Below are 27652 nucleotides of genomic sequence, written 5' to 3'. Positions count from 1 at the left end.
GCCCAGCTGACACCAGCAAACCCGCTCCCGAAATGCACCGGTAGAGTGTGCAGCACCCAGGCACACAGACCAGGGTGGGACCGGCCTGCAGTTTAGAGCTCTCCCTCAGCATCCCAGGGTCCTCCTGGCCTCAGGGGCCAGCAGATAAAGAGGAAGGAGTTGGGGAGGCTACCACTGCCCCTCTTTAGCCCCATTATCTTCCACTATGCTGAAACCGGAGTGGCTCCAATTTTTTTTTTTTTTTTTTTAATAGAGATAGGTCTTGCTTTGTCACCCAGGCTAGAGAGCAACAGCCCAATCATAGCTCATTGCAGCCTCAAACTCCTGGGCTCAAGCGATTCTCTTGCCTCAGTTTCCCAAGTAGCTGGGACTACAGGCATGTGCCATGATGCCTGGCTAATTTTTCTTTCTTTCTCTCTGTTTTTTTTTTTTTTTTTTGTAGAGACAGGGTCTCACTATGTTGCTCAGGCTGGTTTTGAAGTCCTGGCCTCAAGCAATGCTCCTGCCTTGGCCTCCCAAAGTGCTAGGATTATAGGCATGAGCCACCATGTTCAGCCATGTTTTCTTTTTATCAGCTTGGCATGTTGGGCTCCTTTATAAAATTTTTGGGGAGGAAAAAAAAATTTCTTTTCTTTTTCTTAATAAAAGGCTTGGAAACCTGAGCACTAGATGGTGGCCAAGGTCCCTCTAAGTCCCCAGAGTGCTGTGCTGTATAATCAGAGTGGAGAGCCTTGCAGATCAGCCTGGGCCACAGCCCCTCCCCCAGCAGAGCAGCCAGTGCAGACAAGGCGGCATTGAGGTCTTAGAGGTCCAGGCTCCAACCTCAGGCCAAGCAGCTGCCTGCTGGGTGACCAACCCCAGTCACCCAAGTGTGGGAAGGCTATAGAACTCCTGTGGGATGGCAAACACATGTGTGGGCCCCATGACTTGTGTGTCTCCTTTGAAGGGAAACAGGAAACAGGATCATAATTGGGCCTCGAGATCTGGGCGCCAGAGCTGACCGTCCTGGCAGTGAAGTTGCAGACTTGGGAGAGCCAGTCCACACCCCTTGTTGAGGGGCCCCGAGGGAAAGGGCTCTATTGGCCAGAGTGAAGAGCAGAGGCCTCCCAACATCAACCCTAGCCTTGCTCCCTGCGAACCCCAGCTCACCAAACCCCCCCAAATTCTCAGACTCTGATGTAGAAAGCCTTGGTGCCTTTCTCCTCATCACATGGGGCACTAACTATTGTTAAAAATATTATTGTTCAAATATTCTTTAAAATATTAATGCCCACTTATTGATGTAATTCCCACTTAAGAAAGAGTATAGATGGGAGGCCGAGGCGGGTGGATCGCTCGAGGTTAGGAGTTCGAGACCAGCCTGAGCAAGAGTGAGACCCCGTCTCTACTAAAAATAGAAAGAAATTATATGGACAACTAAAATATATATATACAAAAAATTAGCCGGGCATGGTGGCGCATGCCTGTAGTCCCAGCTACTTGGGAGGCTGAGGCAGTAGGATTGCTTAAGCCCAGGAGTTTGAGGTTGCTGTGAGCTAGACTGACGCCACGGCACTCACTCTAGCCCGGGCAACAGAGTGAGACTCTGTCTCAAAAAAAAAAAAACAAAAAAAAAACAAAAAAAAACAAAAAACAAACAAACAAACAAAAAAAAAAAAAACAAAAAAAGAAAGAGTATAGAGCAGGGCCAGAATTTCAACCTGGTCCTGCTTGAATCCAAAAGCCAGTGCCCTCAGCCTCTACCTGCCCTGCTCATCACAAGGATAGGCTTGATGGTGGGTTAGCAAAGGTGGGTGGGATCCATCGGGAGCAGTGAGCTCCTCCAGTTGGAAGCCACCTCTGACTCCTTTCTGAATCCCCACTGGCCAGCATAGTTCCTGGCATGCAGGGAACTTAATTAATTTCATTGAGAGAATGAATGAGTGAATATTGAAGATGAGGGTGAGATCATCTTTGGTTGCTTAAATAGTTTGGTTTTCTAGAAGAGAGGATGTACTAGAAAATAATTTGCCGCCCCTCATCCTTCTGGAGAGTTCTGCTTTGAACTCAGAACTCCCCAGAAACCTTTAGGAGTGGAACAGAGAACCATGGCCCTGGATAGAGGTTAGGTGAGAAGCTCTGCCTTGGGGCCAAGCAACAGCCAAAGTTGGTTCACCTCTTAGGCCTGTGCAGCCTGAAGGGCCCAGGTGCCAGCTGAGCCCATCCCAATGTCCACGAGCCCTGCAGATCTCCAACCACAGACAGCAGTATTGACTAAGGGCCCCAGCTGCTATGTTCTCAAATCCAAAGCTAAATTTGTGCTGGGGCCACACTTCCTGTGACTGAGTGTGGTAGGGATACTGAGGCAGGCTCATCTTGGGAGATGTAAGACTCCTCTGACGGCCAACTTTGGCTAGAAGACCCTCCAAGGGCCTTGTGGAACCTTCCCAGACAATACAGCAGTCTAGGATGCTTCCACCTGACCTTTCTTGGTCTCTCCTCTCTTAGGGTCAGACTTGGATCACCGTCTCATGGCTCTCCAGCCTTCCCCAGATTCCTCTCTCACAAGTGTCTGGGCACAGCTGCCAGAGGACATGCTGCCTCTATGCAGGGTTGCCCCAACACGAGGGTCTCAGTCATCCTCTAAAGGGTAGATGGGAAGACAATCCCATCATCTTCCTCCATCATGGATTCCAGCACCTTCATGGTTCTTACAGCCCAAGGATACACCTGCAGGTCTAACCTAAGTCCCTCTGCTGCAATGGAAGTCCAAACTGCTCTGATGAAGAAAGAGAGCTGGACATCAGCTGAGTGCCTACCTCGTCCCCTAGACAAGCCTCGATCAGCAAGCCCCAGAAGTGTGTAAAGGTGACCTTGTAGCCTTCCTGGCTATGCTGTCGGAGTTCCTCCCGGAATTTGCGGAGCTGGTCTGGGAACAGGTAGGGCAGTTTGTCCTTGACCACATGTCTCCGGGCCTCAAAGAGAGCAGGCTCCAGATTTTTGGAGGACCAATCGGGATCACTGTACAGGGTAGCCATGGTCCTGGAAAGAGACAGGCATGGCTGACAGATCTGACCCAGCCCTGGTCTGACCGAGCCTGGACCTGGGCAGGAAGGAAGGTAGGCAGGTCACTGGGAACCCCAACCTGCCGGGAGAGGAGCCTGGGGGAACCGGGGTGAGGCAGAGGCCTGTTGGGGAGTAGGGGAGAAGTGAACATTATTACTCATAATCACAATTGCTACCCTATCTCGAGTGCCTACTGTGTGCTGGGTACAACATGTTGGTTAAGATGGAGATTCTGGACCCAGATCTTCAAAACCAGGCTCTGCCCCTCACAAGCTATATGATCTTGGGCTACTTAACCACTCTTCACTTCAGTTTTCCCATCTGTAGAATGGGGAGAACTACAGTGATGATTACATTAGTTAGCGTGATGTAAAGGGGTTGGCACAAAGTAAATGCTGGAGCCAACACTTAAACCCAGGCTTGGCTGATCCCAGATCCCGGGCTCTCTCTACTCTGCCACATTCATTGGCATAATTATGATGTTAGCTAAAGATTTATTTTCCCTTCTTCTTAGCTTACACGTGGGCCATTGAGGGGAGCAAAACAAAGATGGTGATCTCCACAGCCCTGGGTCTGGCCTCTGCCTGCCTCATCCTGGATTCAGCTTTTCTGTCAGGACAGGGAAGGGCCCGAGAAAGAGCCCCTGAGGGGAACTCGTCTGCAGCTGCACAGCTGTGTGAACAGTGGTCTCTTCCTTCACCGGCCTTGTTCCCAGGAACATAGGAGGTGGCCAGGAGATGTCAACAGAAAGCACCCTGCTCTCCGAAAAGTTCATCCTGATAGCTTTGTAATTTTGAAAGCTTCCAAAAACCATTGCAGATGACTGTTTTTAAAAGAATGCTTCTCATGCTTTCCCCAGGCCAGAGGGCCCTCCACCCTCCCCATGGCCGGGCCTGAGCTCCTCTGTGTTTCCTGTCTGGCCCGCAGACGTCCAGGAGGACGCAGGTGCCCTCAACCCTGCTGGAAGCAAGTTGTCTTCTTAACCCACCACCCAGGGCAGCTGTTTCACATGGAGGTTAAGAATGTGGGCCCAGGTCTGGGTAAGCGACCCTGGCAAATTACTTTGTCTCTCCAGCTGTAAAATAATGACAGCACCTCCCTCATAGTTTTGTTGTGAGGAAGAAACAAGATGATCCGTAGGCAGTAGTCAGCCCAGGGCTTGGCACAGAGGCAACACCGCTAAGTGCTAGCGTCCCTTCTGTCCCATCTGGGTTGACACCTCCAGCCCCCTGACGAGGTGGCGTGACACGAGGAGCCCTTGGTTTCCTAGTGGAGGGCTCACAGGCCCACTAGCCATGGGCAGAATGGGATGCGGCCCTGGCCAAGAGGACGCCCTGAGCCAGGGCCACATGATGACTTTGGTGAGCCCCTTCCACCATAAGAAATATTAAACCTTATATTTCACAACTGCGTTGTACAAAAACAAATATATTAATGTTATTTTAAAAAACATTTTCTGGCCGGGCGCGGTGGCTCACGCCTGTAATCCTAGCACTCTGGGAGGCCGAGGTGGGCGGATCGTTTGAGCTCAGGAGTTCCAGACCAGCCTGAGCAAGAGCGAGACCCCATCTCTACTAAAAATAGAAAGAAATTATATGGACAGCTAAAATATATATATAGAAAAAATTAGCCGGGCATGGTGGTGCATGCCTGTAGTCCCAGCTACTCGGGAGGCTGAGGCAGGAGGATCGCTTAAGCCGAGGAGTCTGAGGTTGCTGTGAGCTAGGCTGACGCCACGGCACTCACTCTAGCCTGGGCAACAGAGTGAGACTCTGTCTCAAAAAAAAAAAAAAAAAAAACATTTTCTTCAATCTAGAAGTTCATTTTTTCCTTCTGACTTTAAAATAAATTAACATTTTTGTGGGCCCCAGGCGCTGTGCCGCCCTGCCGGGGAGCCCTGTGCTCACCAGCAGGAGCGAGGAGGTGGGAGCCCAGCAGCCGCCTGAGGAAGCCAGGCAGGGCAGAGCCCGTGGGCAGGGGCAGGGAGGAGAGCCAGAGCAACTGAGCTAGCTCCACCCACCCTGCCCTGAGAGCAGGTGGCCGCCTCTGCCCAGCAGGATGGGGTCACTGGCCCCAGTGGGTCACTCTTAGTTGGCTGCCATGCTCCTGGGTCACTGCCACAGCACCAGGAAAATAGTAACATCAGTAATGGCCAAGAAATATAATGTCTCTGGTGTACTCAGCACTGGGAGAGCCTCTTACAAGAACTGCATGAAGTCAGTTATCCCCACTTTATAGATACAGAAACTGAGCCTCCAGGGACTTAAGCTGCCTGCCCAAGTCACACAGCTGTAGGTGGGGGAGCTTCCCAGGCTTCCTGGGGCACTTTGTCTTGGGGTGGGAGAGGGAGGAGCTTCACTAGAGACCCCAGCCAGCCCGTGTGCTGCTTCCTCTGGGCGCCACCAGACAGTGGCTCCCAGTTCCTTACCAGGTGGCCCCCGACAGGCCAGTGATGTAGCTGGCACAGTTCAGGATGTTCAGCTTCTGCAGCGCCAGCAGGTGGCCGTACATGGAGGTCATGGATCTTGTTCCACCCCCAGTGGCCATGATGGCTATGAGCGGCACCTAGGGGCACACAGAGGCAGAGGTTTGCAGAGGGCTCCAGGGTCAAGACCGGGTGGGAGAAGGCTTGGGATGGCAGACAGCAGATTGGAAAGAACAGTGGAGAAGGCAGAGCTGGCCACGAGGACCAGAGAGTGGGGCACTGTGCCACCTGACACCTTCCTTTCCACTGGTTGGAGTCCCTCCTGGGAGGCCCAGAATTAGACCTCAGCTCCAAACTCAATGGTTGGTGTCTGCGAAGGGCTCTCACACAGGCCTGGCAAATCACAGAAAGTAACGGCTAGAAGAGTTCTTAGCACTGTTAATCCAGCCCTCAGTGAACAGATCATAAAACTGGGGTCTGGGTGGGTGGGCAGCCCGCTCACTGCGTGGCACATGCCCTGTGCGTGCTGTATTTGGAGAGCAGGAGTAAATGAAGGGTTGATGTGGGAAGGAGCAGGGTCGCCAGCTCTGGGCCGACAGAGGTTTCAGATGCACTTAAGCTTAAGATCTTTAAGTTTCCCTGAAGATGGGAGGGAGGGGCTCTTTGTGAAGACTCACTCCAGCTGTTCGTCTGAGTGGGGGCCGTAAGATCCTTCCATGGGCTAAAGCCCAATCACACGTCTTCCTGGGCATGCACCAGGTCCCCATCTCACCTGTGGTCAGTCCCAGAAGGCAGCACCGGCAGGGTTGCCTGCTGCCTGGGTGAGCAGGGGCCTCAGTCCCTGTCAGAGGTGACAAGGCTCTGACAAAGGCACCTCTGTCTGCTCCCACGGGAAGAAGCCATTGGCCCTGGAGTGCAAGTTGCTTCTCTCCAGCTTCCTACTGCCATTATTTCTGGGGGTGTGTCTGCATGTGCGGATGTGAGAGCTGAGACAGTTGAAGAATGAAGGACCTAAGGCCTTTTGGTTGGAGGTGTGTGGTGCACGAGGTGGTACATCTTAAAATGTTCTCCTGGCTGGGTCGAAGAGGTCGTTTTGTCCCCATGTACATAAGGCACCATTAGTCACCCCAGGATCTGTTAGTGCATGGCAGGAGCAGCCAGGGGCCCTCCCCTCCCCTTGTGAATATGTAACTGAATCACATCCAGCACGGCCCTCACCTGCGCACCGCACCTCGGCAGTAAGAGCCACCATGGAGGTGACGCTGAGGCTGCCCTGCACAGGGAAAGGCCCAGGGTGGCTGGCAGGTCGTGGTGGGAAGGACCAGCCCTGCCCAGAGCAGGCCCTAAGCCCAGGCGGGTGACCTCGGATTACCGACCTCGTCCTCCTGCAGGTCTTCCTCCAGCTGCAGCACCTGCTTCAGCGCCTCGGCCACCACCACCTTCCGCTTCTGCAGGAATTCCAGCTCTTCCGGGCACAGGCTGAAGCCCAGCCGCACGTCCAGAGTCTCGGGGCTGTGGGGAGAGAGGACCCTCGCTGTGCAGGCCTGTAGCCTCTACCTCCATGGAGCAGACACGGCTTTAGGGTCAGTTGGACCCAGGCTTGAAGCCCAGTTCTGCCATATGCCACCACTGTAACCTCAGGCCTCCACTTCCTCATCTGTAAAATGGGACAAATCATGCTAAAGTCTCAGGCTGTCTTCAGTACTCAATGAGATAACAAATGTAAGCCCCCAAGGGCTTAGCTGGAACACTCTAAGCTGGGATCTGACAAAAGATAACTGTTGGCACTTGTATTAGGGACTCTTTGAGCCTTCTGCCTCCTCGGCAAGATCTAGAAAGTCTCGAATGGCTTCCCCCAGGTGCCTCTTATAGCTCAAAGCCAGACATGGCTGACAACAGGCCCAAGGTCCTTTTGGCAAATCCTTCTGGATGAAGCTGTGCAGTATGGACTCTTCTGAGCTAGATAAACAAACTCCTTGTTCACATTCTTCATTACGTCCCTCCTGCTCCCAGAATAATAATCCTCTGTGTGTTTGTGCAATTGACAAAAGCATTCACATCCCTGATCTCGCTGTGTCTGCCCCACAGGTCTGCAAGGCGGGTGGGGCAGGAGTGGCTGTGACATGCCCAGTGCTCGCCCTTTTCTTATCATGTCCCTGCCCTGAACAAGCCCAGACTCCCAGCTTGGCATCCAAGGTCCTACCTGACCTGGCCAAGCACACCTCAGACTACCTCCTGGAAGGGGCCGCCAGGCTCTCAGTCCCCAGGAGCAGTCTTGTGTGCAGGCCCTTGTCTCACTGGCACTCTCCCTTTGCCCACCTACATCCCTTCCTCCTCCGAGGCCCGGCTCCCCGGTGTCTCCAGGCGAATGGACCTTGACACTTTCTGACCTGAGCATTGACTCACTAACAAAGCCACATCTCCTTGAAGGCAGGGCCTGGGAGCTCTCCTGTCACACGTCCTCCATGTCAAGCACAGGAGTGCAGACACAGCTTTGAGAAATAACTCTTTCCTTGGCCTCAAGAAGGAATGAATAATGACACAATAATAACAACAATAACATGAGTTGGTATTTGCCACATGTGCTACCTCGATGGATCCTCAAAGCAGCCCCGTGGCATACACTATGCTTGCTATTCTCCCAACTTACAGATGAGGAAAACAGACTTAGTGAGGTTAAAGAACTTGTCCAAGGGCAAATAGCTAAACAAACTGTAAATAGAAATATGGTCACTTGATTTTTGACAAAGGAGCCAAGATAATTCAATGGTGCTTTTCAACAAATGGTGCTGAGACAACTGGATATCCACATGCAAAAAAATGAAACTGGACTCCTATTTCACACTGTGTATAAAGTTAACTAAAAATCAACCGTAGACCTACATGCAAGAGCTAAAACTATAAAAGCCTTAGAAGAAAACATGGAAATAAATTTTCATGAACTTGGAGTAGGCAATGGTGTCTTAGATATGACACCGAAAGCACAAGCGATGAAAGAAAAAAATGAATAGATTCCATCAAAATTAAAGCGCTTTGTGTTTCAAAGGACACCATCAAGAAAATGAGAAGATAAGCCACAGAATAGGAGGAAAGATTTGCAAATCATATATCAGACAAAGGACTTGTATCCAGAATATTCAAATGACTCATAAAAATAAAAAGACAAGTAACCCACCTAAAGAGTGGGCACAGGATCTGAGTAGACATGCGAAAGGCCAACAAGCCCATGAAAAGAAGCTCAGCATCATTGGCCAACAGGGAAATGCCAGTCAAAACCACAGTGAGATACCACTTCACACCGCTAGTATGAATAAGTTAGAGGGAAGGACAGAAGGAGGGTACTTTACCAGGGTGTAGACTTCATGTGTAATTCATAATCCTCACCCTGGGGAGTGAAAGATGAAAAGCTGGTCAAGGATGACAATTCAGAGCCAAGTGATCCCAACCAAAGAAGCGGAGACGCTCCACACTGTCCACCCCGGGACTTGACTTGGCACATGTTCATGCTTGCACATGCATGCTCACACACGCATGCTCCACCCCCACTTCCCTCCTCTGGACACGACTCTCCCACCATCTTCACCTCAGCCTCCACACATCTCTTTGGACCACACTGTAGCTCAGCAGTCTCCTACCCCTCCAGACTCCTCTCCCCTTCTGAGAGAGAACCCCAGGACTCATCTTCCCCCTCGGGCCCCCCAGGGTCTCCCCATCTTCCTGTCACGGGAGCTCCAGGCAAGCCGTTCAGGCTCTCCTTCCCAGTCGCAGGCCCTCACCACAGGCAGGGTCACGGCCTGGCTGTCGGAAAGGCAGTCGAGGGGCTGGCAGACGGGGCCGTTCCTGTATGCATTGCAGCAGCAAAGCTGGAAGGAGGGGTGGGTTCCATGAGAGGGGGTGAGGGGCTTCTCTGGCAGCCCCCATCTGCCCCAGTCCCCTGCACCTCCCCCAACTCAAGTGCCTCATACCCTGCAGCTCCAGTGACTCCTGGGCACCTCCACATGCACCTGGGACTGGAAGTACTTGGGGTAGTGGAAGCAGGCAGGGTTGGGGCAGCAGGGCTCTGGGCAGGGCGGGATGCGCTGGGTGTCCTCAAAGGACTCGCTCACCATCACCAAGAGGTCCTTCACTGGGAAAGAGGACAAGGCGATGAGGTCCCGGAAGCCTCTCACTCCCCACCCCTCACTTGGCCCAGCAAAAAGCCTATCTGGAGGTGCCCAGGGGGAGTTTCCAATCACCCGGGCACTGGTTCAAATGCCCAGAGAGTCTCATTCTGTAGGGCAGGGCAGGAATCTGCATTTTAACAAGGCTTGTGAGTGATGCTGACAAATGTGGTCTCTAGAAAACTCTTTTAGATAAGGACAGAGTCCTCCTTGGCTCTTCTATGTCAGAAGATCTCCCAAAGCTACCTGCCCACTGCAGAGAGAGCAGGCCCTCATCATCCTGGCAGTCTGGGGGTGGAGGCCTCTTCCTTCCTCCCTTCCCACTGTCTGTGGGTCGCACTACACTGTGCCCCTGGACAGGCTGGAAGCTGTACATGGGCAGGATGGGGTGGGGCAGAAAGCAGGGTCTGGTATTTGCAGATCCCTTAGGTCCCTGCAGCTATAAAATGCTAGGACTCCACATGAATTGTGATCCGCCTATTGGCAGGGGCACAACGAGAAAGGCCCTGAGCATGTCAGCACTGCCAGCACCGGGTGCCGACCTCCGCACTGACCCAGGCAACCCGAGGTCCTGGCAGGGCGCGGCGCAGACAGGTGTGGGCACAGGGGCAGCACCGGGAGCCCAGGCCCATTTCCCGCATCATGCCTGGAGGACTCAAGGGTTACGTGGGTGCCTGGGAGAACACGCCCTCTATAGAGCAGGCTGGGAGGACAGGGGCTCATGACCCCTGAGGGTGAGATGATTCTGAGGAGTTTCTGCCAAGCCACTGGTTCCCCTGAGCCCAGGGAAGCCCCGACCAGGCCGAGTCTGATGTTGACAGGATTTGGAAGCAGCATCCCCTAACCCACCCCAGAGGAGGTAAAATGGCTCACTTTTCTTACTCTTCCGCTGTCTCCTGGCTTCTGCATGAACCTCCAGGCAGGAGACTTGTCGAGACTGTAACAAAGCAAGGGAGGGCCACCAGAAGTCTGAGCACCAGACACCACCTGGCTCTTCCAGACCCAAGAGGGGGGACAAAGCTCGGGAGGATAAATTCACTGGTCTGACTTTGGGCTGACACCGGGGAACGTGGGGTGTATTGACCACATTTCCTGAACCTAATCAAGGCATGTCGTCTCAGTCAGAGACAGGATATTTGAAAACAAAGCTGTCCTAGGATGTTCAGGATACACGGTCACAGTTTACTAGGGGTCATGTTTTCAGCGGAAGGTCAGGGATCTGACCTGAGGGAATGTTCAGCTCTGGGCTTTGAAAGTGAGAACTTCCAACAAAACAGCCTTGTCAAGAAGTAGAGGCAGGGCCAGCATGGTGGCTTACACCTGTAACCCCAGCACTTTGGGAGGCCAAGACCAGGAGTTCAAGATCATCCTGGTCAACATAGTGAGATCCTATCTCTACAAAAAAACAAAAACAAAACAAAACAAAACAAAAAGAAGCAGCAGAGGTAGATCAAATTCCTTTGCCACAATTTCCCAAAGACTCTTCTTTTTGGAGTAGAGGTCTCCTTGAACCCTGGGGCACTTAATTAAAATAGCTGTGCCAACAGCTGAGTTATAAAGATTTTCAAATACTAAAATTGTGTCTAGAGAGGGGTTGTGGGGAACAGGACCAAGAGTGAATCTGGAAGGAGGCTGCCTTTAGTGGATTCATTTATTGGGGAGGTTCTCAAGAGAAGGGTCATCTTTGCAGGTTATGGGGTGCTGAGGTCCCAGCTACCTCCTCCCTGGGTGCCGGAGCCCAGCTTCCTACTCCTGTCCCTGTGTATGCCCCGTTTGGCTGGCCTAATTCAGTCTAACTTCTACTGGGCTCAGGATAGGACAAGGACCCGGGTTGGGCCCAGTGTCTTCTCCCTCAGTTCTGTTCCTCTGAGAGCAGCGGCCAGAAGGACAATTACCACCAGCACGCCATTGGTGATGAGGGTCTCGGGTGGAGAGGGACTGAAAAACAAAATGAGAACTCCTGGTCAGTTCTGTCATTCTTGACTGATTTCTCATAAAGGTGACAAAGATATAAATAGAGTCAATAACAAAATAGCAGAGGCCTCTTGGTTCTTATGAAAAATATTGGCTTAAGAAACCTTACATTTGCATTAGGTTGTCAAGGAGGAAACTGGTATACATTTGAAATATTTAGTATGTCCAGGAAAAAAATAGATCTATAGGTTAGAAGAAGTAGAAGAGTTCCATTTTTTTTTTTTTTTTTTTTTTTTAAGGATAACTGTTCTTTGTGCCCAACCAGATATAACTGCATGGAGTTATAAGGATAAACACCAGCTAGGGCAGACATAAACTGTTCTGGTAGTCAAAATCACCCATTACTCCATTCGGTGTTTTATTTAATTTATGCATTTAACAAACAGTTCTGACCCAGCCAGAGACGGGCCTGGTGAATGTTAAATGTTCTTGGGTTATAAAGTCGAAAACATAAGCCTCCGAGGTTGCAATTAGCCTAAGGGAGTCCACAGCCTCCCTCACCAAAATTAAGCCCAAGAAGACTTTGTCTTCGGATCAACTCTTATTACCAAACTTGACATAGTTCATTTCGCAAGCCACTTTCTAATTCAGCCAAGGAGTTTTCCCTCCACAAAAGTCCCGTCACACCAAGAACTGGAAGAGAGAGCCTCAATTTTCTTCAATATGAAATAAAGTTGATTCTAATTTGCCAATCAGCTGTTAATAGGAAGTAAGTTCCCTCAAATAGTCCCAAGGTCCCCTATGCAGAAGATTCTCCTAGTGCAAGCTGATAAGCCCTCTCGTCCCATCTCAATCCTCTCATCCTCCTACCTCCGGCTGATCACAAGTTCATGGGGGGCTCCGTCCTGCCCGGGTGGAGAAGAGGGAGGAGCCAGGAGCAGGCTGCCCAATCACGGCGCACTCTGCCCGTGCCAGGGCGGGGCTGGTCTCCTCTGGGCAGGGCCCCGCCTCCTCCCCTTCACTACCTCTTCCCTTCCTTCCTTCTCTCATCTTCCTCTTCTCCCTGCCCTCCAGCTCTGTGAGTCCCCAGCACAGTCACACCTCCAGGACCCTGGGTCATCTTCCTAATTGAGAATGATTGGAAACAACCGTACATGTTGGACCTGAGCCTCCTCCCCAGACCAGGTTCCAAGTTGGCTGCAGAGGCGGGGCAGCCTTTGCTTTAGGCCCGGGTTTGGGAGTGTTTGTTCTAACAGTTCTGGGTCAAGGAGGAGACTCCTTGGACCTGACCTCTTTCTTAACTGGGCCTCAACAAACCCCCCTCGCCATGGCGGGGCGGCAGGAATTCTTTCCAGGGGCCACCGTCAGGAAAGCAGGAGACTGAGGCAGAATTAAAGCAATACTGACGTCAGTAGAACTGGATGAGCAAGGCTGGAGCCCCGCATCTACACTATTTAGAGTCTGCCAAGTGATTCTGATGCACAGTGCGGAGTCCAGGATTAGTGTGAGGAGTGAGCCAGGAAGAGGGGAGGATGGCAGAAAGGCTGACCCAGCTCTGAAATGCTCGTTCCCAGAAGCCACTTGAAGGTCAGGACCTTGGTGGACCCTGGGGGCCGGGGCCTACTCACCTCTCCTCCAGCAGGAATTCCACCTCCAGCTCTTCCATGCCCTGGGTGTGGGGGGAGGGAGAAAGGAAGGCGGCCGTGAGCCACGTCCGCACATCTCTGCTGACCAGGACCCTCTGCCATGCCAGAAGCCACTGTGGACCTGCCCTGGTTCTTCCCCCACGGCTGCCCTGCTGCCCTGCAGCGCTCTGTGGCCCCCTCTGCCTCTGTCTGTCTCCAAGTCTTTGACATCAGAAACATCACTGACAACCCAGGGGAGATCGGGCATGGAGTCGACCCTCAGCTCAGCATGGGAGTTCCTCTGCCCCAGAACATTTCCTTTGCCTCATTACCCCCAGCTGTGGCCTTTCCCTGCTCCCCCAGCCTCCCCAGGGGCTCGGTGCCTGGGGCAAGGGAGGGGAAGATGGCCTCCAGCAAGCCCACCGCTGAGAGGCAGGAGCCTCCCCCTCCCATTCCTTCACCTCTTGCTGTGTAACAAGGCAAGCCATGACCTCACTGGACCTCAGTTTCCCCACTGGAATGTAGGCCAGGTGAGGGCAGGGATGCTAGTTCTCTGAGGTTTCCCTGTGCCTAGTTTGGAGTGATTGACTCTATAACATCCTGGTCCTCTCCAGCTCTGACTTTCTCTGACTTGCAGAGTTGTCCGCCTTTTCCCTCATCTGTCCTCTCTTACCTGGGGCCATTCCAGAAACAGGACTCTGAGGGAAGAAAAGGGGGAAGGGAACGAATACTTACTACCTCTCCATTTTGTATACTGTGAACACTGCTAGCTGCCTTACTATGTTTTCTCATTTAAGCCTCACAACAACCCTGTGTGGTAGATGTTATTACCATCATTATATAGATGAGGAACAGAAACTCAGAGAAGTAAAGTAATTTTCATGGGGTCACGCAGTTAGTGAGCCATGGCGCTGGGATTTGAACCAGTGGTGCCATCTTTTCCCGCCCTGGCTGCGTACACAGTGAGGAGCCCGTGGAACAGCCTCAAGGGAATAACCAGCTGCTCCTTATGAGGCAAGAGGCTGAGGGCCTGGGTCCCTGCACCTACCTCTGGGTTGAGTGGAAACTTGACATGGGTTTTCTTTCGGAAGCAGAGCTTGGTGAGGTCGTAGAGAACTGTCAAGAGATGGTCATCTGGTGTCACTGTGTCTTCATCACAGACACTCAGCTCTAGCACGTTCTGTGGGAGAAGGGAGGGTACAAGTCTGATTACTACAGTTGCAATCACCCATTCCCAGCCTTAGTGGCCTGACCCTGGTCCTAGCGAGGAGGTAGGTCTGAGGAATGGGGGACAGCACAGTGGTCCCTGCTCAGGTGTGAGAGGCGTTTGTAGAGAAATAAATTAACGAAAGAAAATGTCTTTTCCCTCCTTTCCAGCTCTCTAAAGCCTTCCTGCCCCTCTGCTTTCACTCTCCTACTGGAGAATTTTGCCCTTTTACAAGTTTGGCACAGGCCTGTGAAGTGTGGAAGGATTTCATTTCAGCTGGGGGAAGGGATGGAGGGGGCAGAGCAAGCAGACCCTTGCCAAGATATAGAATATGTCCAGCATTGGGCCCCTGAGAGCTGAAGACAGCCCCTTTGATGCTAGAAAACCCAGGTCAGGGAAGCTAACATCTTAACACTCCGGAGGAGTGATTTGGCAAAGATTGCTCTGATAATTGGTGGGGTTGGGGTAAGGTGTGTGAACTCTATCCTTTGACTCATTAGCCCTTAATAAAGTCTTATGGATGGACCCAAAGCAACATATCGGCCGGGTGCGGTGGCTCACGCCCATAATCCTAGCACTCGGGGAGGCCGAGGTGGGCAGATCGTTTGAGCTCAGGAGTTCCAGATCAGCCTGAGCAAGAGCGAGACCCTGTCTCTACTAAAAATAGAAATAAATTATATGGACAGCAAAAAATATATATAGAAAAATTAGCCGGGCACAGTGGCACATGCCTGTAGGCCCAGCTACTCGGGAGGCAGGAGGATGGCTTGAGCCCAGGAGTTTGAGGTTGCTGTGAGCTAGGCTGACACCACAGCACTCTAGCCCAGGCAACAAATTGAGACTCTGTCTCAAAAAAAATGAAACAAAAACCCCAAAAAAACAAAACAACAACAACAACAACAACAACAAAAACCCAAAGCAACATGTCAAGAGTCAAGTCATCTGGGTGGACTTTGAGGTCAATGGTCTCAGGTGACCTGGGCTACTCTCTGAGGCCTCTTGTTCCAAGGATCCTGGAAGATGTGGGCTGGGGCTGGGCTTGCCTCTCAGCTCCTTATCTAGTGGACATAAGGTGGTTCTGGGGGTTCCCAACTGCACGAGATCTGTTAACCTTACTAGAAACCCAAGTATGTCCTAGAACCAACCTAGCAGCCCCACAATCCTTAAGACAAAGGAAGCCTAAATTCTAATTTCAAATATAAAATCCTTTTGTTTCATAAAGAATCCTTTATAAACAGCCTCAAGTGCCTCAGATGGGGGTTGATGCCTCTATGATAAGGCCAAATATGTCTTAAGAGCTCTCTGCTGAGACTGTTACAACTGAGGATACTCAAGGGATAATTTTCCCACAGGAGATGTGAACTTGATTTAGAGTCGCCATAAATCTGAGGAAGACTGACATCATGAAACAACAACTCAGTAAATGAAAGAACACACACCCAAAGAAATAGAAATAATAATGCAATATAAAAAGGATTTAAAAGAGAGAAAACCCCTTGGCTGGAATTAGACTGGTGCTAGACCTAGTGAATGGAATGGCTCTTCCCCACTGTGTACTCTCCTGCTTGGAGCATGCTGTGGAAGGTATTGGAAACACACTGTGTTTGGGGGCAAGAGACATCCAGTTCTAGCAACAATTAAATAGGAGGATAAGAGAGACCAGAGAGAAGGTAGAAGGATAAATGGACTCAGAGACGGACAAGTGTGAGATAGGCAGAAGGAAGTAGTGGGTGAGTGGGAAGAAGAGTTGGTAGGGCAAGAAGTAGGTAGAAAGAAAAACAAATACACAAAGAACATGCAAGCGAAGAGAAGGACAAGTAGTCAAGAGGGGAACAGAGATGGTGGCAGGCAGACAGGTGCAGTCCTCCATATCTCACCTTCACTTGGCTCTGGATCTGGAAATTGAAGTTTTCATTCCACTCTGGGTTTGGGCAGTTGGAGATGGTCCTAGTCCTCAGCTTCTTCTGAGAGGCAGTGGGCAGCCAGAGGCTCACGAAGCAGTCTGTCTGGCTCACTGGCCAAGAAAGGCAGGGCAAAGGGCAAGGGTGAGGAACGAACCCAGGTTCAGAGAGGAGGGAGTGTAGAGTCAAGAGGAAGCTTCAGGTAAGTCCCCTCCATAGCAAGCCTTCATCTTAGCTCAGGTCCTCTCTGGAGACCTTTGTCCCAGAATGCTGAGAAGGTCACAGACTGCAGGCTATAGGTTTCACAGAGGGGGACCCACATCCCACTGACCATTCTCATGGACACTGATGGCCTCTGGGTCTTATCAGAAGCACCCTGGTCTCTGAGCAAACACCTGCTGTTTGGGGCAGGGTATGGCCACACTGTTTTCCCTCTGTCAGGGGGAGATCTGGAAGACTGGCCCCCAAAGGTCCAGTTTACCTCTTGCTTTAGCCCAGGACACCAGGGAAACCAAAGCAAGGTCCAGCTCTCTCTCAGGCTAGATGAGAACACAGCCTGCTGTGAGCTGGCCTAGAAGGGCTCCAGTGGGAAAGGGCTTGGATGAAACCAGCTATTCAGCAGGATCTAGGAGCAGGGACCGCCGTGGCCATCCGACTTAATGTCTCAACTGCACCTAGCCAGGCTCTTCACGCCTGTCCTGGTCTCCCAGCATGAGGTTTATGACCCAAGAGACCTTCCCATCTGTGGCCAAGTACTTTTTTTTCATTCTAAATGAATGACCCAAGTGTGATGTTGTTGGATGTGCTCTGGACAAGGGACAGAGCCTTGACTCCAACAGGCCCTCCCCAAATGGGGAGGCCCCCTAAGTCTTCTGGTTGGAGCAACAGAAGGGATAGGGTGAAAAATAGAAGCTTAGCTTGGCTCCCCCTCCATTCTACCTGAGAGAAGGGAGGAAGGGTGCCATGGCTGCCTTTGTCACTCTCCTGGCAATCTGCTGGGGTGAGTCCCAGGGTACACACCAGCTACGTAGAAAATGGTGAAAATCAATACAGTTTCCAGTGTCAGGGAGTCCTCTAGATAGTAAAGCTGGTGTGAGGATCGGAGTTGTATACTGGTAGGATTGATCCAAAGTGATTCATAATTATTATTAATAGTCACTAATGAGAGTGGAACCAGGACTGTCCCCTGGGACTGACTTACTCCTACACTGTCACTACACTGAAAGCTTTATCAGAGTCAGTAACCCTGGTTTGCATCAGAAACATTTCTGGCTTCTAATTTAATCCCTGATACCTCGTTAATCTTTGAGGGCTCACCATTCACTGAATTGGAATTCATAGCCCTCCTTCCACTGAATAAAGGTAAGATGACACTATCCTTTAGATGTCATGATGATTATTTAATCCAGACAAAAGAAATAACCATAACTCAAGAGAATCAAAAGAAAACGATGATCTCATTGTCTCCACCCATCCCCTCCATGCCCAACCTGCTTCTCTTCACCATCACTCAGGTGTCCAGGCCAGAAACCAAGTATCGCCTTGACTCTCACATTGCATTGATTTAACTCTGTGTATCTCGAGCCCGTCCACTTCTCATCTGCACTGCCATTGCCTTGGTGCAGGCCAGCATTCTCTCTGGGGCCACTTCCCAACTGGGCTCCCTGTCTCCTGTCTTGCCCCACTCCAACCTCTCCCAAGAGAAGCCAGAGGGAGCTTTTTAGATATGATCACATCACTCCACAGTTTAAGATCCTAAAGTGGCTGAACTCTGTCCTCAGGAAGGAGTCCCAACCACTTGACAGGGCTACCCCCACCCCATCCCCCAGCCCCAGCCTCATCTTTCCATCCTTCCTATACCCCACCTCTGCCCTCCATGTGTGAGCGTGAGCATAAGTGCACACACACACACATGCACCCACCCTCACACACACACTCACATGCACGAACACACACACACATGCACACTCATACTCTAGACTCCAGCCAAACTCAATCAGATCTCAAAAGGTGCCATGCTGTCTTGCCTTCAAGCCTTGCACATGCTGTTCCTTCTGCCCTGAACATGCTTCTATCCTCTTCTCCTTTCACCCACACTTCCTCCGGCTAGAAACCTCTTCTGGAAACCTTGCCTGAGTGCCCATGTCTGGGTCAGGTGCCCCCCAGCCTGGAGCACTCCAACACTGCACTGCAATGGCAGGTTGACTTGTCTGTCTCCATTGCACTGTGAACACCAAGAAGGCCAGGAGACTGTGTGTCTTTAGCCCTTGGGACATAGTAGGCACTCACTAGATATCTGCTGAATAAATGAATGAATGGAAAACCCCAACTTCCTGCTCTAGGGCCATATCAGAAGTACCCAAGAAATTCTGGGCTGCGTCACTGCAGATCCAGGTAAGTAGGTCAGCATGTCTAATTGCCCTGCCAATAAGGAGACTCACCAGGAACCTGCTCAGCCCTCTTGGACCCCTCCCTTGGCTTTTCTTGGATATTGGCCACTCCTTGTGGGCCTGGATCATTCTGCTGGCATCTGCCTCCTCTACGCTGGAAGCCTGCAGGTGAAGACTGACCAACTCTGCACCTACTAACTCTGCAACACTTGCTTAGCATACATGATTTGATAGACCCTGTAAAGGCCCGTTGCCCTCTAAAACCAGTTTCCTATCATCAGTCCATGCCTAACATTCTCCCATTAAACCCATAAAATAAAATCTCAGTATTTTGGGCCCAAGGCTTGAATCTCTAGTTAAGATAAAAATACCCCTAGAAGAGATAAGATTGATCAGACACCCACATTCCAAGCATTCATTTGTTTTTCAGTTCTTTTGAAGAGAGCTATTTCCCTCATCAAAGATTGGGAAGGAGAGTGTGGCCCAAGGAGGGTGTCATCCTGCAGAGGCGGGTAATGAAGGAAGGTCAGTGAGGGCCCAGATGACATCTGGGGCAGGCACCATTGGCTGACTGTAAGAGTAGTGACTGTTGTGTTGGCAATGAAGAATGGTTAAGCAATGGTGAACCAATTCTGAGAATTTCACAGAGGACAGGGGATTTTTCTAGGCACAGATGGGATCTAATCCTTGTTCCTCAGGCAGTGACAGAGGGCTTGGTCATTTGAATGATATGTCTCCTTTCCTGGAATGTGGGTGGCAGAGATGACTCAATTATCTTTACAGATGTTCAGAACATTGTCTCCCTAATACCTCTGGAGACACCTGCCTGACACCCCTTGGGATGCTGGTTTGGGTTTTGTTTTCTAAAGAAGAATAAAAGCTCCTGACAGCTAGGGAGTTTCTGGGCCAACTGCCTCCCAGTCTTGGCCCACAGCTCTTTTTAGTTATTGATGAGGGGTCAGCCCTGAATCTCTGTATGTTCGCTACCATTCAGCCTCTCTGAAATCTTGGGAAGCTCAGAAACAGGTGATAAGACTAAATTGGAGAGTTGTTCATTTGGATTCGAACTATAAGGGAACAGTCTGGGGCAAGAGTAACCCAGGACCTGAAGGGCATCAGGACAGTCTGAAACCTAACCCTGGGAAAGCAGCAACACAGTCCCGCCCATGTCGGTCGTGGAGTCCAGACACAATGTGACCAGGGCTGGCACCCTCACATGCCATATATGCCCTCCACTTGTTCCTCAGGGGAAATGAGGAAAACATAAGCAGCAAGGGGATTCCCAGAGAGGACTGAGTGCCCCCAAAAGGCAGCCTGCCTGCCCAAGGGGTGTGTGGGAAGGGGATGAGGAGGCCGGTGGAGCCAGACCTCAGCCTGTTACTATAGCTGCCTGCCCCTGCCCACACTCCCTCACCCTCTGAGTGACAGGTGTGGCAGGAAGAAGACAGAAGAAAGGGCCCTGGACAATCGGGAGGTCTGAGCGCACAGATGCAGGCACGCAGTGTAGACGTGTGGGGCCAGAGTGACTCGAGGGGCTGGGACAGACACACCTCAAGGGGAGCTGGAGAAAGGTGAGTGCTGCTGTGGGTGTTTTCAAGCTGGAGTTGTCTTTTTTTTTTTTTTTTTTTTGAGACAGAGTCTCACTCTGTTGCCCAGGCTGGAGTGAGTGCCGTGGTGTCAGCCTAGCTCACAGCAACCTCAAACTCCTGAACTCAAGGGATCCTCCTGTCTCAGCCTCCCGAGTAGCTGGGACTACAGGCATGCGCCACCATGCCCGGCTAATTTTTTTCTATATATATTTTTAGCTGTCTATATAATTTCTTTCTATTTTTAGTAGAGATGGGGTCTCGCTCTTGCTCAGGCTGGTCTGGAACTCCTGAGCTCAAACGATCCGCCCACCTCGGCCTCCCAGAGTGCTAGGATTACAGGCGTGAGCCACCACGCCCGGCCTGGGGTTGTCTTGAGGGATGGGAGTGAATCTTCCCAAGGGGGGGAAATGTCCGAGTGACCCACTGTGGCATGGGCAAGAAAGGCAAATAAAGGTAGCCACATCCCAGGCCCAGGGGATACTCCCCAGCTCCTTAGATCACTCACTGGTGGGCTAGGAAGGCCCTAAGACGCCCAAGGAGAAGTCCCTGGCCCTCTGGTTGGCCACAGGGCAGACACAGGCACAAACCAGCTGTTTGCTGGGGTCGCTCGTGCTGGGATGGGCTCTGCACAGCTCGCCCTCCAGACGCTCATCTGCATTCTGCTTGCTCCCTTTGCTGTCTCTGGGGCTGAGGGGCCTCCCTCCTCTGCCCTCTACATCCGTTCCTGCATGGCAGTGACAGCTTCCTGGTGAGGTCCCAGCCCCTCCACACCTGTGCTCCAGTACAGTCTGCGCATGAGCCCTCGGGAAGTCATGTAGTCCCCAGGCCTCTCGATGTCCACCTCCTGCCCCTGCCAGACCCCAGGCCTTCAATGCAGCCTTTCTTGGCCACTCTCAGTTCTCCATGCCCTCTTCTGGCACCAAATTCTATAGTGACAAGATTGGAATGTCATCTATTATTCTATAAGTGCTTTAGACATAGATGTCTCCCTCTGTTAACATGTACACTCAGTCTCATGGCTCTGTGTCTTCTCTGCCCCTCTCGGGCCCTCCCTGGCCTCTGGGGATCTCTGTGGGCCTGGCACCATTCCTGTGTGGTCACCAGTGCATGAGGACACCCTGCCCCCCTGAGCTGTGGAGTCTGGACACAGAACTTCCTCCCCCTTGCCAACTTCCTCTCTGGATGGGGCAAGGTGAGGCCAGCACAGGGAGGGGCTTTTCGTGCTCCTGATCTCTTGAAAGCCACCCAAAGACAGGGGTGGGGGAGGATCCTGCCCACTCAGATGGCTTCATTGTCCCCCATGGCTTGGGAACACAGCAGGTGCCAGGATGAAGGGGAAGTCAGGGCGGCAAGAAAACAACACTGCACTGGTGGGTGGAAGCACATCCATGAGGCTGAACTGCCAAACTGGGCGCTGTGGCATGGCCCCCAGAGTCTAATTTAGGACGCTTGTGCTGAGAACGGGCTCTGGGAGTAGGCTGGCAGCTGGCCCCACAATGCCTAAGGGCCTCTCCTTCTACTGTACCCCAAAACTTGGGGAGGAACAAGGCATCCTCAGCGTGGGCAAACCTGGTGCTCCTGAAAGTGGATACTAGGAGAAGAGTGGGAAGGAGAGAGGGGGTTGAACAGAGCTCTCAGATGCAGGCTCAGGCTGTGGGGGCTGGTAGTGCGGAGGCTACAGCAAGAGTGAGGGGCCTGGAAAAATGACAGAAGACCCCAAATCTGAACTACAACCTGAGTATAGAACACCTCGAATGCACACACAGGCATGTACACACATGCATGCACACACACGTGCACACCTACACAGAGACACACATGCCCGTTTCTCCAGCCAGGGCCTCTCTCCATCCAGACCCCATAAGCAGAGAGGAAGGAGGGAAGAGAGAGGCGGATACTCACCCACATCAGCCTGCCGGACGTTTTTCATCCGGATGACCCTCACTGTCAACAGGTGGCATGGAGACAGCCCCTCCTGCAGATTGAGAGCACAGTGGACTCACTCTTCAAGCATCATCTCAAGGCCATTGCCCCTGGGGAGACTTTCCTGCCAGGCCTCCCCAGGCCTGCCTGCTTGCATTGCATCAACCCTCATGCTGCTCTGCCATTGTTTGCTGGGGGATCTGTCTTCTTTCTAGCCTGGAAGGTTCTGAGAGCCTGGGACCCTGCCTGGCTTTTCGTCATTGTACCTCCAGTATCTGCAGCATGCTGATATACAGAAGGTGCTCAATAAAAGTTTGTTAAAGGAGTGAATGAATGTTCTACCCCAAACATAGAATGAACACTAATGGCAAGGGAGTCCTTGGGTGCTTCCACTCTTCTTTCTTCATTGACTAACTTCTTCTGGGCACTCCCCTCCTACCATGCCCCACATAGGGAAAGCCACCCCCCTACTTGCCCACCCTCGATGGCAGCTTGCTCGGGAAGCAGGCACAGAGGGGCTCCGAGGGGTAAAGACACTGGTCAAGCTCAGAAATCTACTCACCTGGAGATGTCATGCCAGGTGCTCACCCCCCCCCCCCTCCGTGCTCAGCTGCAGCCCAGGCCTGTCGGGCCCCTTCCCCAGGGCATCCTCCCCCGAGTCTTTTTGGTCACTGTTTCCTCCCCCCAGTAAACAGTCTGTCTCTTGCTCTTCATCGTTTCTTGCTGGAGATACTTGTGAAGACTTGGCTGGTCTGCAGTGACCGCTCTCGTGATGGCAGAAGCTCAAGCAGTCCTTGATTTGATGACAGGTTCCTACCAGATGCCTCTGTGGGACCCAGAGCCCTGGGGTTTGCACCCCTCCCGCAGCACCTCGTCCTGATGCCTCATAGCCTGAGCCCCGCCTACTTGGTGCTGTTGCCCGTCCCTCTGTCCCACTCCCCTTACAGTTCTGGTCACGTCCTGGGGGCCCTGCCATCGTCTCAAGCTCAACCCCGTCGAGTCACCCCCACAACCCCACCCCCTGCCATGGCCGCTGCATCTGGGGCAGTGGGAGCTGCTCCTAAGGCTCACCCCTCCCCTGCGTTCTGTGAGTCACACGTCGGCCTTGGCTACACCTTTGTCCCCCTTGGACCCGGTACTTTCTGCCTCTCAGATGCCCTGAAACCACCTCTCCCAGCTGCAGCAGCTTCTCTTTATCCCACAGCTGCAATGGATGCCCAGATCATCTTCTCTGCCCCCCGAGGGCCCACAGCTCCCCCCGCCAGCGCCGCCGCAGCGCTACGCCTGTGGGAGCCTCTCTCTCCTCATCCCTCTCCTTCCTGCCCTTCCGAATCAGGGCCTCTGCTCTCGTCTGCTGCTGCCATGACTTTCTGTCTCTGTTGCCCTTGGGGTGCCACCTCTGATTGTCTCTCTGGAGGAGGAACCATCTTCTCCCAGTCCCTTGCATTCAGGTGTTATTTTGGAGCACTACTGCGTGCCAGGCCCCATGCCAGATGCTGGGGAGCCCAGGTGAACGCAAGGCAGAGGGGGACAGAGACGTTGAAGGCAATGGCGGCCGGTGGCCTTGATGGGAGAGCAGGCCAGGCTGGCCACAGCGCCTGCTGCCAGGGCTCGGGGCTCTCGCTGGCTCCAGAAGCTCTCCACAGTTGCCGCCGTTTCTGGACTCTGGAAGCCTCTCCCAGCTGCTGAGATGAGCCTGTGCCGTTGGGAAATGCCCTTGGACTCCTCCACCTGAGCAAATGTCTGTATTTACAGAGGCTTCTGGACTGGAACCCTCAACATGTCACCCCACATATTCCACTCTCTGTTGCTTTGCACCCTTTTAAGAGGATGCAATTCTTTCCTCTTTAATGCAGGAGTTTGGGGAAAAACATAAAGTACGAGGAAAGGAAAAGAGTCCCTATAATCCCTCCGCTCAGAGACAATCATTTTGATGTCTGTCCTTCCAGACTTTCCTGCGGCTTAATTCTAACCAGCAATAACAGAAGGGTGATCCTGGGAAAGCCAGGCTATTTAGTCCCTGAGATTGACGTGTCAGGAAAGCTGGGCTCTGCTTCCCCTCTCCCCAAGAGCTGCCTCAAAATCGTAACAAATGTCAAACTCACAATTACAGATCTGAAGATTCCTTTTGTGAGACCAATTCTGAAATATTGACTATCTTCATGGCCAACAATTTGCTTTAACAGCATTCCGTTGTGAGCCCTGTGACTTGGGCCAATGGCTACTTATTCTGCTTCTCCAGAACCAGAAGTTTCTGGAAACATGGCCGTAGCCTTCGGCCAGACACCCCCGCCTTGGCCTGCCTGACACAGCGAGCTCCTCATTTCTCAGTGTCCTCCAGGCACAGTGTGTGTCCTGGTCTGGCCTGGAGAGGAGGCAGGAGTCCCTTTCGTCAGGAGAGCAGTGCTGGCGAAAGCGGGACCTGCCCATTTTCTCAGAGGGCAGCTAGAGTCTGAGTGGGCAGCCGTGGGGGCCTCACCCTGGCAGGGGCCAGCCCAGGGGATGTTCCATAGCATCTCAGGGCTCTGAACCCAGGGCCATGGTCCTCAGCCATCTCAGTCCTTCGCCTGCCTCCAGGAGGGGCTGCCTGGGGCCCAGCCCGACTCCTTCACGTCCACTCTGGAAGGGAAGGCGCAGCCACAACTTCCCTCGGGACCTCACTCCAGGCCCCCTGAGTTCCAGAAAAAGTTCTCTCCTATCATCTAGCCCCCAAACCCTCCCATGGGTTGCCCATTTCCTGCTACTCTAACTCAGCAACAATCGCAGCAGCGTCGGCTACCATCTGCTCAATGCCTGCGTGTGCAGGTGCTGTGTCCGTGCTCTCTCTCTGTTATCTTGCTTAATCCTTACAACCAACCCATGAAACAGTTATTATTAGCCTTGCTTTACGGACGGAGGATCCAAGGCTAGGTCCTCTGATGCAGGGCTCTCAGCTAGAATCAGAGGAATCCAAGTCTACTCCCCAACCTGTGTTCATAACCCCTGCTGTGCTCTCAGCTTACTTGAGGGTGGCCCTTGGCCAATACGGAGACGCGTGTTGCTTGCCCTCACCTCCTCTTCCTTGGTCTGCTTCTCTTAAAACCAATTTTCCTGAAAGAGTCCTCCTCTTTTCACCCTGAATTCCTCCAAAGCCCCCAAATAAGCCCCAGACTCTGGCAATCCTTCTACTGGCTGTGCTCTTACTGGCTACCTTTCTACCGACGCATTCCAGGGTCTGTCTTTGTAAACGTCCAGAGCACATCAGAGCTGTCAAGGTCCCTGGAGAAGTTCCCATTTTCTAGTAGCCACAGATCATGCCTCTTGAGCCTCAAATCACACCTTGTAGCTTAGGAATTTTTAGGAGAGACACAATTTTCAGGAGACGCTCACATTTGGCCAGCACAGAGATAAAGCCAGAAGGGGATTTGAGAGACGTCCCAGAGGGACCTTGCTGGGAGGAAAGTGGGACTTGGGTCCTGGGCCCAGATGCATTCCAGGAACCAGAGCTATGAAAAATTATCTTCTTGTCTTAAAATGAATGTATATGTTTTGCTTCTGATACAATCAGCTCAACTGGAGCAGGGCTGGGGATAAGCAAAACTTCATGGCCCCAGAGGTAATTGATCTTCAGTAGAAAGATCCAACAGGACAAAGCACAGTGTCTGCGGCCATGCAGGTGGGAGCCAGAAGCCTGTGAGGTTACAGAATCCAAGTTCACGGGGTGGCTGGTAGTGTGGTAAGGGTCACAACTTTAGGTATTTGGACAAGCCCGTCCCTAGAACAGGATGCCCTGGCTGGGATTGGGTATCAGGGTGGAAATCAGAATATTTTACAGGCATGGTCAGCCGGGCTGCTGCCCTGGAGTAGGGACAGGCATTAATTCTTCCATTCATGGGGGCATTGGAGGGCCCTGGGGTAGGGACTAAGGAACACTCAGGGGCTTGGAGCTCAAGGCAGGAACCGTTTGGCAAACAGTAGAGAGGTATACTTAGCCATGTTTAACACCCAGCACGGCTGTGCCAGGGAGGACAGGGTGGACAGCAGTTTCCTGGGAAGCCATGTGGGAGAGGGGGCCCCACTGTGCAGGCTGCAGACACACACACGCCCCAGCCTCCTCCCCGCCTTGGGCTCCATTCTCCCCTCGAGATCCACTTGGGACCGGGGGACCTTGCCAGCTCACTGGAAAAAAGGCAGCTCCTTGAATCCCAGGACTGGCTATTATGGGTTGGATTCAATGCTGCCCCTTCCCATCCCTAATTTTATAGCTATGACTTTTGGCAGGGTGGGGGTGAGGAATAAGATGTATTACTCTCCTCTGGCGTGCCAGGCCCTGGCTGCGCTGGGTGCTTTGCATATGCTCTTATCTGACCTTCCAACCACCGCGGAGGAAGGCATTATTATCCCCGCTTTATAGAGAAGTCTGAGTTTAGAGAGATTGCATCTCTTCCAGGCTCAGGCAGTCCAGAAGCGGCAGAGACAGGACTCGGTGCTGGTCTCCCGACTGCCTGACTCCAGGGCTGGTGCACGCCATCCACCTGGAGGCGGCTCTCACCGAATTGACAACACCAGCTGGCAGCCTGCTCCAGCTCATGCACTAGGCAAGTTGGTAGCAGAGGCAGGAGGAAACCCCTCAGCTTCCAAGTCGGGGCTCTCCCTATACTCCAAGAGTCTAGGTGTTACCACAAATCAGTCAAAAGAATATTCAGTTCCAGAAGGCTCCGGGGCCAGTCTCCTGGGCAGAAGTGGGGCTGGGGGAGGGTCTGACAACCACGTTTCAGAGGCGGTGGGTCTGATCCCCACCCCTGGGGTGGCCATGCCCTCACCAAACCCTCACACGAGGTCTAGGGTGCTGGAGAGAGAGGAAGGCAGATCCCGGGGAGTCTGCAGGAACTCTGCTCCCCAGGGCTTCTCCGGGCAGGCCCAGCAGGTGATGCCACTTCCTCCTCCCTGGAGAGCTGGGTGTAGCACTTGGCTCCTTGCAACACCTGTGCCAGAGCTTAGCCCAGCCTGGTGCCCTCTTCCAGGATGTGTGGCCCTTCCCGAGGGGAGACCACTGGGATGGGGACATTATGGGACCCTAGAACATGTCTCAGTCAGTCTGAGCAACATCCCAGACCAGGAATCACCCGGGAGGAGCCACTATAGCTGTTTTCATTTTTATCACCTAGACTAGGTGAGTGGTCAGGGCAAGAAGTGCCAGCATTGAATGACAGGGACCCTCCAGGGCTTGAGAGGGTCAGGCGCAGCTTGTATGGAACTCCTGGAGCCCTCAGCTCCCAACTGCTTCAGCCTTGACTGTAAACCCAGGTGGGTGGCTTTGAGGCTGCTGGTGACAGATTGGCAGTGCCACCAATTCTCACCACATAGCACACCACATGCTCACACGGCATAGGAGTTCAGGATATTTACAGGGCTAATGCCTGCTTGCCACTCAGGACTGGCCAAATGTGGATCCCCTAGCCGTACTGAACATTGTCTGCCCTGGGTGCCTGCC

The 27652-nt window shown here is 52.4% G+C and overlaps 1 protein-coding gene across 2 annotated transcripts in view; it reads right to left on the bottom strand.

Moving 5' to 3' along the window:
• Positions 1–27652, bottom strand: part of PLA2G4E (phospholipase A2 group IVE) — a 57870-nt gene that overhangs the window by 6289 nt on the left and 23929 nt on the right. For both annotated transcript variants that reach the window (XM_069484471.1, XM_069484472.1), the window contains exons 2-13: positions 22159–22231; positions 16254–16390; positions 14218–14349; positions 13173–13213; positions 11526–11568; positions 10504–10567; positions 9436–9596; positions 9247–9333; positions 8818–8855; positions 6847–6982; positions 5474–5610; positions 2799–3021 (exon numbers count right to left, since the gene is read on the bottom strand). In XM_069484471.1, coding sequence (XP_069340572.1) covers positions 2799–3021; positions 5474–5610; positions 6847–6982; positions 8818–8855; positions 9247–9333; positions 9436–9596; positions 10504–10567; positions 11526–11568; positions 13173–13213; positions 14218–14349; positions 16254–16390; positions 22159–22231 — 1272 coding nt within the window. The remainder of the gene's footprint in view (positions 1–2798; positions 3022–5473; positions 5611–6846; positions 6983–8817; positions 8856–9246; positions 9334–9435; positions 9597–10503; positions 10568–11525; positions 11569–13172; positions 13214–14217; positions 14350–16253; positions 16391–22158; positions 22232–27652) is intronic.

The sequence above is a fragment of the Eulemur rufifrons genome, chromosome 2, assembly GCF_041146395.1.
Source record: "Eulemur rufifrons isolate Redbay chromosome 2, OSU_ERuf_1, whole genome shotgun sequence".
NCBI classification, from domain to species: Eukaryota; Metazoa; Chordata; class Mammalia; order Primates; family Lemuridae; genus Eulemur; species Eulemur rufifrons.
Note: the sequence above shows the minus strand (reverse complement) of the source record. Positions and strands in the feature narration are given on the sequence as shown.